Here is a 12011-nt window from a genome sequence, read left to right as displayed (position 1 = left end):
GTTTATTCATTTGAATAAAATGTGAGTATAAACTCAAGTTGAAGGACAAAGGACTCTACAGGTGTGTAAGTAGATGCCTGTTAAATCTAAAATTAGTCTGAAAAGTCAGGTGGCGCAACCAGTCAGGCAACCAGCCCAGCATAGTTTAATAACTGAAACAGGCAATTCAAAGATTTGGTAACACTCCTTGTGTTTAAGATGGAAGGTGTATATTATATATATACAGCTAAAAATGCACATCATGTCCTTTTTAATAGGGTTTTGGAAATCTTGTCATTGACCTAAATATTGTTGTTCTCATCTGATGACTTTTCCTCCATCTCTAGAACGTCTTCTGATTTTTGGCAGGCTTATCCGCTCGTCCCCGTGGCCCACCGACGCATTTCTAAAGTCAAAACCCTGTTAGACCTGCCTGGTTCCGGCTGTGCTTTGTGTTGCTGGTTTGTTCTTCGAAACAACTACAAACACCTTCATAGAAGTTTAGCAATTAAGCTGATTGTCAATCATACCTATGATAAGTACGCTCTCAAAGATGGTTCTTCAAGGGTTCTTCGGTAACGAAAATGAACCATGACCACTAAAAGAGCGCTTTGAAGGGTTCTTTGCATGTTGACGGATCTTCAGATTGATGATGAATATGCTGTAGATGGTTGTTTCTAGAACCTTTTTGAAAAGAGTGCTTCTTTTGTATACAAACTTGACATCATAGCAATAGAAGAACAGCTTTTTCGTACTTTTTATGGGCTGGTGTGTGAGGAGTGATGAACTGACCGACGCTGTTTTGTTTTGGCAGCCTGTTAGGATGAATGATGCCAAAATCATGCTGTAATTTTATGAACCTTTTGGAAATGGCTGGAAGCAACTGAACGGTGTGGAAAGCAGATCCAGTCGGGTCAGTAAGAAGAAAAGATGCGTTGTCACTTTTTCACATCAGAACAAACCAATAAAAAAAGCCCAAAGTCATGACCCTCTTCTCCGATCTGAGCCAATCAGGCTACCCTCTACCCTGCGATAAAGGTTCTGTGCAGGTACATTTTTCATTCATCAAGGTACAAACAATGTTCCTTCAAAGCTCCAACAGTGGTTTTAAGGTCTGACTGTGAACCTTAAATACGTTTTTCCACGTGAAAAGTTGGTATTTGTACCTTTTCGTAACCAAATGTTTTAAAACGGAACAGTAAAATTAAAGCTTGGAGGCGAGGCGGAGTGTGGAGTCAGTCAAAGATTTCAGTGGATTATGGTTCAGTTATGTTCCCTGACTAAAGGTACTGAGATGTACCCTTGAGGGTTCCCCCCCAGTGACCGTTTAGTACCTTTATTTCTGAGAGTACTGTATTCTCCGTGAATAAAGTAATGAAACAAAGGCTAGTTTAAGTATACAGCACCTTTCACACTGTGGCCGCTTTCAGTGCTTTAGAATGAGAAAATGGAAACTTTGTTCATGTTAAAATTCAAAGTGCAAAAAGTAAAATGAAGCAAAAGACAATGGGAGTTAAAACATGATTTCAATAGAGAAATGAATCACTAAATTAGAGAGCAGGCCATTTCAGAGGCCCAGATTCATTGAGCCTTGTTCACCAACCGTTCAAACCCACGAAGATCTTGACGTTCGCCGCTGTTTTCTTATCTGGGATTTTTTCTTGCATGCACTCTTAAAAAAGACTGTCCTTCGATTGGTCTTCAGTAAAGACAGTGGTTCCGGGGGCAGTCATGGGCTGGAGGTTAGGGAACCAGCTCTGTGACCGGAAGGTCCCCATTTGATTCCCTGAACTGACAGTACGTGACTGAAGTGCCCTTGAGCAAGACACCTAACCCCCAACTGCTCCCCAGACGCTGCAGATAGGGCTGCCCACCGCTCCGGGCAAGTCTGCTCACTGCCCCCTAGTGTGTGTGCTCACTAGTGTGTATGTGGTGTTTCACTCCACGGATCAAATGCAGAGGTGAAATTTCCCCGTTGTGGGACTAATAAAGGTCATGTAATCTAATTAATCTGTATACACCTACAAACCCCCAAAGAACCCTTTGCATGATTGATGGTTCTCTGCATGGAGGAATGGTTCTTCGGACTGATGGAGAACGTGCTGTAGCTGGTTCTGTATAGGACCAGGTTTTATCTATTGTTACAAACTTGACATTGTAGCAATAGAGGAACCCTTTTCCAAAGGGTCCTATATATTAAACCATCTAGAGCACATTCTGAAGAACCCTTTCATCATGCAAAGAGTCCTTTACACACGCAACATGTTCTTTAAGCATTCTAGGTTCTATACAGAACCATTTTCATCACCAAAAAACCCTCACGTCATGAATCTGATGTAGACTTTTCTTAGGACTTCTCTCAAGAACACATGTAAGAGCAAATTTGGACCACAGTCTGTAACTGTAGAACTGCCAAGTGCTCCTGTATGGTCAGTGGAGTTGATCAAATGGACAGTGAATGTAGAAACAAGGAGATGGACTGAGATGGTGTGTGTGATTAAATTACATTGTGATGTACATAAGGAGGTCCAGAATCCCGCAAATACCCCTGTAAATAGTTATGCAGTCACATTTGAATGATTATATAATGTAAAAAGAGTTCATAGTAAAATGTGCTGTTAAAAGAAATTGAGCTGCCTGTTTTATATAATAGTACGCAGTGTAACTTGTGTCAGGCTCCGGTCCTCGCAGGCCAAAACTCTGCAGACTTCTGCTCACTGCCTCATTAATCACACCTGATTCAGCTCATCAGCTAATTTGCAAGGCCAGTCAACTGAATTCAGAGCGTTAGTTGAGGGTAAACGCTGATCTGCAGCATTTTGGTCTGGAAGGTCCCCAGGTCGACATGCCTGATGTAACAGATGGTGTCCTGAAGGTGGCACTGTTGACCGTATTGTTGACCACACTCCGCATCCGTAGAGGACTGTAAGCGGTGAGACATTGGTAGTCATTCATATTTTCACTCTTTTATATATTTAGGGGCCGCTATATACAGTATATGTATAGACACACAGATCAGGTATAACATTAGGATCACCTCCTTGTTTCTGCGCTCGTTGTCCATCTTATCAGCTCCACTTACTGTATAGCTGCACTCTGTAGTTCTATAGTTACAGACTGTAGTCCATCTGTTTCTCTGATACCTTGTTACCCTGCTCTTCAGTGGTCAGGACCCCCATGGACCCTCACAGAGCAGGTACTATTTGGGTGGTGGATCATTCTCAGCACTGCAGTAACACTGATGTGGTGGCGGTGTGTCAGTGTGTGTTGTGCTGGAGTTTTTAAACAGTGTGTCCACTCACTGTCCACTGTGTTATACACTCCTACCTTGTCAGTCCACCTTGTAGATGTAAAGACAGCTTGTGTTGGTCATCCTTCATCAGTGGTCACAGGATGCTATTTTTGGTTGGTGGACTATTCTCAGTCCAACAGTGACACAGAGGTGTCCCCAGATAGTACCTGCTCTATGAGGGTCCATGGGGGTCCTGACCACTGAAGAACAGGGTCTAGAGAAACAGATGGACTAGAGTCTGTAACTGTAGAACTACAAAGTAAAATGGACAATGAGCGTAAAAACAAGGAGGTGGTCATGATGTTTTGCCTTGTCGGTGTATTTCAAAGTTAACAGTAATTGTGCACTAAGATTAGCATATTTAGGCCTGTTCTCTGAACAAGGGGCGTTAACTGTACACATAGAAAAAGAAGCTGCACATCAACAGAAGACAATCAGGATGCTGGGAAAAGTGAAGGACTCATAACGTGTCAGATTTTCTGTTATGTCTGCACAGCATTGAACAGACTGCAGAGCACAAAGCATTGAAATCTCCTCTCACGCTACATACTTTAGCGTTTTCATGTGTGAAAAGCTAGTAAAGGATCCAGCTGTCAGTCTTCTGTTCTCCTATATAATCTAATCTAATGTAATTCAGCTGTTTCCCCGCTCTGTAACACACGTGAAGCTGGTGAGCTGACCTCTTCAGCGACTGGACAGTGACAGTAAACCTGTAAACGTGTAAGAGGAGCTATATTCACTGGAGTTGTGCTATAATTTAGCTTGCTAATCAAATTTCCCTCCGTTTTCACCTCATACCCCAAATAAATTGTAGTCAGTTAGCAGAGACGTTTGAAGTTTTGCTTCTTCCAGTTCAGCGTTGAAGCTAATGTTGCTAACAGGGAATGGAAGCTTATCAGAATGCCAGCTAGCATGGTGCTAGCAGTTCCCTCAGACTCTGTGGAGATTTAGTATCTCTAATGGTCTTGATTATGCAGTTTCTGACACTGTGTGACTTACTACTGTCTACCAACATGGACTAAAGTACGTTAGCATAGCTAACTCCCCGGCTCAGTTTCAGGGTCCATTAGAAACTAGGCTGAAGGGTGTTGCTAATTATGCCAGGGGGACTTTGGAGAAGAAAATAGCCTCAAACGACTGTTAACCAGACCTGTTTGGCATCACCGGCTGAGGAAACAAACCCGTACGCAGGCTTGACTCCTGGCTCTGAACGGAGGCCGCTGAGCTGAAGTGCCGCCGAGGCCTAGTGCACAGATTCGGTGTCACAGCTGGACGGCGGCCAAAGGGACACCCTTACCTTCTTGGTTTTTCAGCCTGACAGGTGAAAGAGAGGCGCCATGGCAACAGGACACATTAGAAGTGCATTTTCAACCCTTTTTGTTTTGTTTTTTTTGTCCTTTTTTTTAGCGGAAGCGCTCACATCGCCTCGGGTGGGGTCTCATTATCTGCAGGGCCTCGTTTTGCAACGCTGCTTTTAGCCTTTGACGTGGTTTAAACGTGTTAATCCTCCTTTTCTAGATCTGAACCCACCCGTCTCCACATATGAAATACTGCATTTCCTGGCTAAAAAGAGAGGAATTAAACCAGTTCTTCAAGAATGTCTGCATAATTGAGTGTGTGAGGTGTAAACAGAGTGATTCAGAGTGGTTTAGTGTGGTGGTGAAAGGAACCGGGGTCACAAATATAGCCATTTTATTTACTATCCAAACCACCAGTGAACCTACACGAGTCTTCTGAGTTTATATGGAACGTTGATGATGGAAAAATCATGAAAAAGCTGCAATAATACGTTTTGTTTGGGGACTATTTTGCCTCATAACGCCCTGCATGTTATGTGTCCCTCCACCATGAATGGAGTTTAAGTTCAAAACTATCATAGAACAGCGTCTCAGTCATCAGGCAGTGAATTCATAACCATGTAGTAGCTCTCTGTGAGGGAGCATTTAGAGGTGGATGTCTGGTTCCTATCACCACCACTGTGAACAATTCAGACTCGGTAAGTTTCTCTAGAACGGAGCATTTCACACCAAACCACTCTGAACGACTCAGTTTACGTCTTAAGCAATTACTTAAGAGGACGTTCTGAAAAATTGGAGAAATTTATTTTCCTTTATTTTGACAAATTAGCTAATAAAAGAGTAGACATGCAACAGAACAGGCAGGTCAAAATAAAAGCATCCTGATGGACACAAGTCTGAAATCCGAAGTGGGCAAATTTGTGGTTACTTGACTTTGTTAATGAAGAGAATGGCTAATAAAAAACAGCATATTTATTTATTATTTACTATTTATTCCTTGCCACATGTCTAGACCTCTGCCTTAAGATCTGCCTCCACTTTTAGAATCTGATGAAATCTGAATATTATGTAAGCTTCTTAATGTCGCACTGATTATTAGCTTATTGCAAGCATATTAGAAGCATTTTATCCAATCGTCCGAAGCAAAATAAGCTTCATATTAATGAAAACATTCTGAAAACATCCGAACGGCATCACAAAAACACATACTTAAAGCTTATTGTAAATACATTTTCTTTATTTGTTTATACAGTATTGCGTTCATACATAAAATACAAAAAAATGGAAAAAATATTTACAAATATACAAAACTTAAGATTATATTACATTAATTTGACTATAAACAAAAAAAACCTTTGTTCAGACTTAGTTTTGTTTTTGTTTTTTTTTTTGTTTCATACAAAAATATGAGTGTCTTATTTTATATCAAAATTATTGCACCTAACAGCCACAGTGCAGATAGGATTGCCATCACCAAGGAGAAGCTGAGCGTTATCCCCTGATTTAAAAAAAAAAAAAAAAACACAATAATAAAAATACAGGTTCCCAAGAAACTTCCCAGTCTCTGGTTTCCATCTGGTGTCGTCTTTGGCACCTTTAGGTAATAAAATAAAAATAAAAAGTACAAAATAAACACCTGGATATACGGAGCACCATCCTGTAACACGCTGTAGAACTTCGGTACCTGAAATGGAGAGTGATTCCGGAAAAAATCCCCAACAAAAAAACGGATTCGAACAGTGTTTTTTTTTTTTCTCTTCTACTGTGGCGAACGGAATGTGTGCTGAGTCAAAGGCCTCGTGTTTGTTCAGCTTATAGACGATCCCATATATATAGATATCCCTGATATTGATCGATTTCCAGTCTGATTGTGTTTCTCGGCTCCTCGTTTGTTTTTTTCTCTCCGAGCGCTTTTCCAGTAACTGTCCCAGATCAGTCGGACGCAGACGCTCTCTCTGCGTCGTCATTTATGTTGGAAGACAAATAACAAGTACAACAGACAATAAATGACTTAAAAAAAAGACTTAAAAATACGTTTTTGGCCCCCAGGGGCCGCCGTCTGCCGTGGATGACACAGCCTATCGTAGAGCTTTTGCTTTCTTTTCCGTTGACTTTTTTGTCCGAAGGCAACGCGTGGTTTCGGGATATAAACGCACCTTTCTGGTCTGTTTGTGGTCCGTTCTGGCCACGGGCTATAGGTGGCGCTTCATGTGCAGGGCAAGGTGGTCCGAGCGGGAGAACGCCCGGTCACACTTCTGGCACTGGAAGGGACGGTGTCCTGTGTGTTTCCTGTAGTGGCGCGTGAGCTCGTCGGAGCGGGCGAACTTCCAGGCACAGCCTTCCCAGTCACAGTGATACGGCTTCTCGCCTAGAACACACACACAGAACAGTCAGCGCTTTAGCCTACACTCTCACAAAGGAAGGTTCTTTAAGGGTTCTGTAGTAAAGACAGTGTTTCTATATACAGCTATGAACACTCAAAGAACCCGTTGCTCAGACGGTGAAGTGGTTCTTCAGACTTCAGAGAGAATGTGTTGTACATGGTTCTATAGAGCACCATTGCATACACTCTTAAAAAGAAGGTCCTTCGAGGGTTCTTCAGTAAAGACGGTATATAGAGCTATGAACACGCAAAGAACCATTTGCACTATTAAATGGTGAAACGGTTCTTCATACTGATGAAGAATCGATGTGCTGTATATGGTTCTGTGTGGAACCTTTTTAAAAAGGTCTCTGCTATATTCAATGTCAAGCTTGTAACAATAGCAGAACCTTTTTGCTGCTATATAGAACAATATACAACACGTTCTCCATCAGTCTGATTTGGAGATCATTTCAGATGGTTCTTTGAGTGTCCATGGTGCTATATAGAACCACTGTCTTTACTCTAGAACCACCTTTTAAAGAGTGTACACAAGAAGGTTATTAATAGTTCTTTTTGCATGATTAAATTGTGAAAAGTTTTTTTCAGATTGATGGAGAATGTGCTGTATATGGTTCTATGTAGAGCCTTTTTGAAAAGGGTTCCATATAGCACCAAAAGCTTAAATGCCAAGCTTGTAACAATAGCAGGACTCTTTTTGTTGCTATATAGAACTCTATACAACACATTCTCCATCAATCCTGAGAACTATTTCAGATGCTTCTTTGAGTGTCCACAGTGCTATATAGAACCACTGTATTTAATATAGAACCCTTGAAGAACCATTTAGTTAGGAGTGTACACAAGAAAGTTCTTCAAGGGTAAAGATAGTTGTTCAGCATAAAGCAATGAACACTCAAAGAACCAGAACCATGCTTAATGGTGAAATGGTTCTTCAAATTGATAGAGAATGTGTTGTATATGGTTCTCTGTAGCACCGAAAAGGGCTTTGCTATTGCATACACTCTTTAAAAGATGGTTCTTCAAAGGTTCTTTAGTAAAGACAGTGTTTCTATATAGAGCTATGAACGCTTTCTTTACATGGTGAAGTGGTTCTTCAGATTGATAGAGAATATGTTGTATATGGTTCTATACAGCACCTCTGCCATTGCATACACTCTTTAAATAGATGGTTCTTCATGGGTTCTTTAGTAAAGATAAAGGTTCTATGTAGAACCATTAAAAAACCCAAAGACCCAGATTAACAGAGAATGTGCTTTTTGAAAAGTGTTCTTTATAGCACCCAAAAGGGTTCTTCTATTGTTATGATGTCAAGATTGTTAGAATAGCAGAACCTTCTTTGGTGCTATATAGAACCTTCTACAGCACATTCTCCACTAATCTGAAGAATCCTTTCATGATGCAAAGAACCCATTTTCTTTACTAAAGAACCCTTAAAGAATCATTATAGTTGAAAAGTGTACAAGCCTGATATCATAACAACAGAAGAACCCTTTTGGGTGCTATATAGAACCATATATAACGGATTCTCCGTCAATCTGAAAATAAGAAAATTCTTTGAGGGCCATTTTTGCCTCACTGTGTTTCTGTTTGATGCTGAAAACCTGAGTCTGGTACGTTCAACGTTGCAGTCCGGTTCTATGTGTTTTCAGGTCTGATGTGTTGCCGCGTCTCTGTAATCCGCTTGGAATAAAATCTTTTCCCATTGACTTCCAGAAGAACTGAATGTTTTGGTTCTCTCCTGTAAAGTTCCCGTTTTGGAGAGACTTGCTTTGCCTCGGACTGATGAAGCCTTTTTGCTCCGCTCGTGTAGCTACAACTAAACGTAGAGCTTTTAAATGTGAGCTGACTCAAATTTCAGTGAATAAAGGCGATTAATCGCGATTAACCCCACAAATGATGCGATTAATCGGGACGGTTCATTTCAATCGCCTGCGTTTTTAAGACGTGTCATGTTTGTTTTAGCACGTTTTGTATTAAAAGTCTAACAAAATTAAGGCGAGAATGACAGTTTTATATCATATTTTATGCTTCGCTCTCGTGTCACTGCGGTGATCACCCAGCGGTCAGTGGACTCTGACCTGATGATAAAGTGTCACACGCACGTCAACGTAAAACAACCTGATCTGAGCAGCAAAACTGGATCTGAGGGAGAAAAAGCTCAATACATAAGGAGAAGAGAGTGGGAGAGGAGGCGCGGGGAGGGGGAGGAGGCGCGGGAGGGGGGGCCCCAACAAAAACGACAGTGCAGCAGGGAAAGTGGCCGATCCAGTCGGTCAGTGGAGGAGAGTAAACCGATCGTGTTTGTGTCGTTAGTGTTTGAGGAGGATCGTCATCAGCCTGTTTACACTGTAGCTACAACCCCCCCCTCTCTCTCTCCCTCGGTCTGTCTTTCTCTCTCTCTTTCTCTGTGTCTCTCTCTTTCTCTATGTATCTCTCTCTCTCTCATTCTCTATGTCTCTCTCTCTCTGTCTCTCTTTCTTTCTGTCTCTCATTCTCTATGTCTCTCTGTCTCTCTCTTTCTCTGTCTCTCTCTCTTTCTCTATGTGTGTCTCTCTCTCTTTCTCTATGTGTCTCTCTCTCTCTAATTCTCTGTCTCTCTCTGTGTCTCTCTCTCTCTTTCTCTATGTCTCTCTTTCTCTGTCTCTCTCTCTTTCTCTATGTGTCTCTCTCTCTCTCTTTCTCTATGTGTCTCTCTCTCTTTCTCTATGTGTCTCTCTCTCTCTCTCTCTCTCATTCTCTCTCTCTCTTTCTCTCTGTCTCTCTCTTTCTCTCTCTAGGTCTCTCTCTCTCTCTAGGTCTCTCTCTCTCAGAGGAACTCTGTATCTCTCTCTCCTTTTCACCCCCTCTCTTTTTCATTTCTCTCTTTTCTTTTTATTTCACTCTTTTGTCTTTTTCTTTCTTTCTTTCTCTTCTTTCTCTCCTTGTGTCCTTTCTCTCTCTCTTTCTTTTCTTTCTCTCTTTCCGTCTCTTACTTGTGCTCTGTCATTTCTCTCTCTCTCTCAGTTGCTCTCCTCAGTCTCAGTTCAGCAGTGCACTTTTAATAAAGATGATTCTTCATGGGTTCTTTAGTAAAGAAAATGGTTCTATATAGAACCAAGAACTCTCAAAGAACCCTTTACATGATTAACAGGTTCTTTGTATCGTGACAGAGAATTTTCTGAAGGGTTAAAAGGGTTCTATACAGCTCCAAAAAGGGTTCTTCTATTGTTACAAGCTCAACATCAAACACTCTTAAAAATGATGGTTCTTCAAAGATTCTTGAAAATGGTTCTATATGAACTCTTAAAGAATACTTTGCATTGACTGGTGTATCTTGATGGGAGAACGTTCTGTAAAGAACCATAAACATCACCTTTTTGTAAGGGGTTCTATATAGCACCAAAAATGGTTCTTCTATTGTTACAAGCTTGAAATGATGCATTCTTAAAGAGTTTGGTTCTCCAAAGGTTCTTGAAAAAGGTTCTATATAGAACACATATGGTTCTATGGTTCTTGAAGGGAGAATGATGGGAGTTCTGTATAGAACCATATACGGCACCTTTTTATAAAGGGTTCTATATAGCACCAAAAAGGGTTCTTCTATTTTGCAGGCTTGACGTCATCACAGTAGAAGCACCTGTTTGTGTGCTAGAACCCTTTTTGAAAACGTTCTATATAGAACCATCTTCCATCTTCCACAAATCTCCATCAATCTGAGGAACCCTTTACTGTTTAGTCATTTCTAAAGAACCATTAAAGAACCACCTTACAGAATAACAGCATCATAACAATCATTTTCAACAAAACTGGTTCTTTATTATTAAAATTGATTCAAAGTTTGATGAAAAAAATTCGGAAAGAGTCTAAAAGGCCGCTGTGGCCGGTATTGAGGTCACTGCACTGACCTGTGTGTGTCCTGTGATGCGCCTTCAGGTGTGAGCTCTTGGTGTATGTCTTCCCACAGCCCACATAGTCGCAGGTGTGCGTGGCGATCCGCTTCCTCGGCCAAGAGCGCCGGCCCCGCTTGGGCTTGGGCTCCTCCGGGAGGCACTCGGCCGGCGGCATCATCTCTGTGGATGAGAGGGAGAGGGGAGGGTCAGTGTGACCTCGAGAGACTGTTCTAGATAAATCACCACCCCCGTTCAGTTCATAATGTGTAGCGTTCACACTGTGGCAAATAATCCAGTTTTAACATCAAACAGTCGGCCTTGAAATTTGAGTTTGTTAAACTTCTAATAGTTACCAGAACAATAATCTGTGTTTTACATGCTCTTAACATGTTTGCAGATCAGTGAATTCAACGTTTTAACGGTCACTGTTGTGTTCACATGTCTTATACGATGCACAATAACATAACAAATTCCATATGAGATACATATCACTGCTGTCGGAACAAAACCTCCAATCTCCGAAATGAGAATTTTACAGGAGGAGGAAAAAACCTACTTTACTTTTAATGCGAGTCAATGGAACCGGACGTTTCCCCCAAGTCATTTTGGACCGTTTCTTTTGGTCTGTTCATCATGAAATTAACACACCATGTAAAGGCCAACATGCATTTTCAAATGATCTCAAAAACTGAAAAATGAAAAAAATGACATAGGTTTTTTTGTTCAGATGGCAGCAATATTTTAATCATATGGTCAGTTTTTTGAGTTACTTACTAAACAGACATCACATCTGTACCTTTATCCCTCAAAAAGCATGAAGTTAACTCGTGTGAACAGTGTTGACTCGTCATCACGTTCAATTTATAATATGAAACATATCAAATATCTATATATCTGCTTATAAACACAAGTGAAAGTTTACATCTTCTACACTTGTTTCAAAGAGCCAGAACTAAAGAAAAGGTCATTTTTCTTGCATTTTGTTCCAACCTTTGCTGCGTGAACATTTTCAAACCTTGTAAACAATATCTTTTATTTCAAAAAGCATCTTTTTACATGATTCAGCCTATTTATCACATTTAGGTTCTGCAAATGCATTTCGTTTGAGGAAAAAAGCCACAAAGCTTGTTCTAAATGGTCTTAAGGCTGGACTTTTGTATGATTTATTGTATGTAATAGTTGTACTA

General features: G+C 40.9%; 1 protein-coding gene across 2 annotated transcripts in view; it reads right to left on the bottom strand.

Moving 5' to 3' along the window:
- Positions 1 to 5931: 5931 nt before the first annotated feature.
- klf4 (Kruppel-like factor 4) overlaps positions 5932 to 12011 on the bottom strand; it is a 9038-nt gene continuing 2958 nt past the window's right edge. For both annotated transcript variants that reach the window (XM_017721067.2, XM_017721068.2), the window contains 2 exons: positions 10840 to 11004; positions 5932 to 6937 (listed from right to left, as the gene is read on the bottom strand). In XM_017721067.2, coding sequence (XP_017576556.1) covers positions 6762 to 6937; positions 10840 to 11004 — 341 coding nt within the window. In that variant the 3' untranslated portion in view covers positions 5932 to 6761. The remainder of the gene's footprint in view (positions 6938 to 10839; positions 11005 to 12011) is intronic.

The sequence above is a fragment of the Pygocentrus nattereri genome, chromosome 16 (genome assembly GCF_015220715.1).
Source record: "Pygocentrus nattereri isolate fPygNat1 chromosome 16, fPygNat1.pri, whole genome shotgun sequence".
In the NCBI taxonomy this organism is placed as follows: Eukaryota; Metazoa; Chordata; class Actinopteri; order Characiformes; family Serrasalmidae; genus Pygocentrus; species Pygocentrus nattereri.
This window is presented reverse-complemented; position numbering and strand designations above follow the sequence as displayed.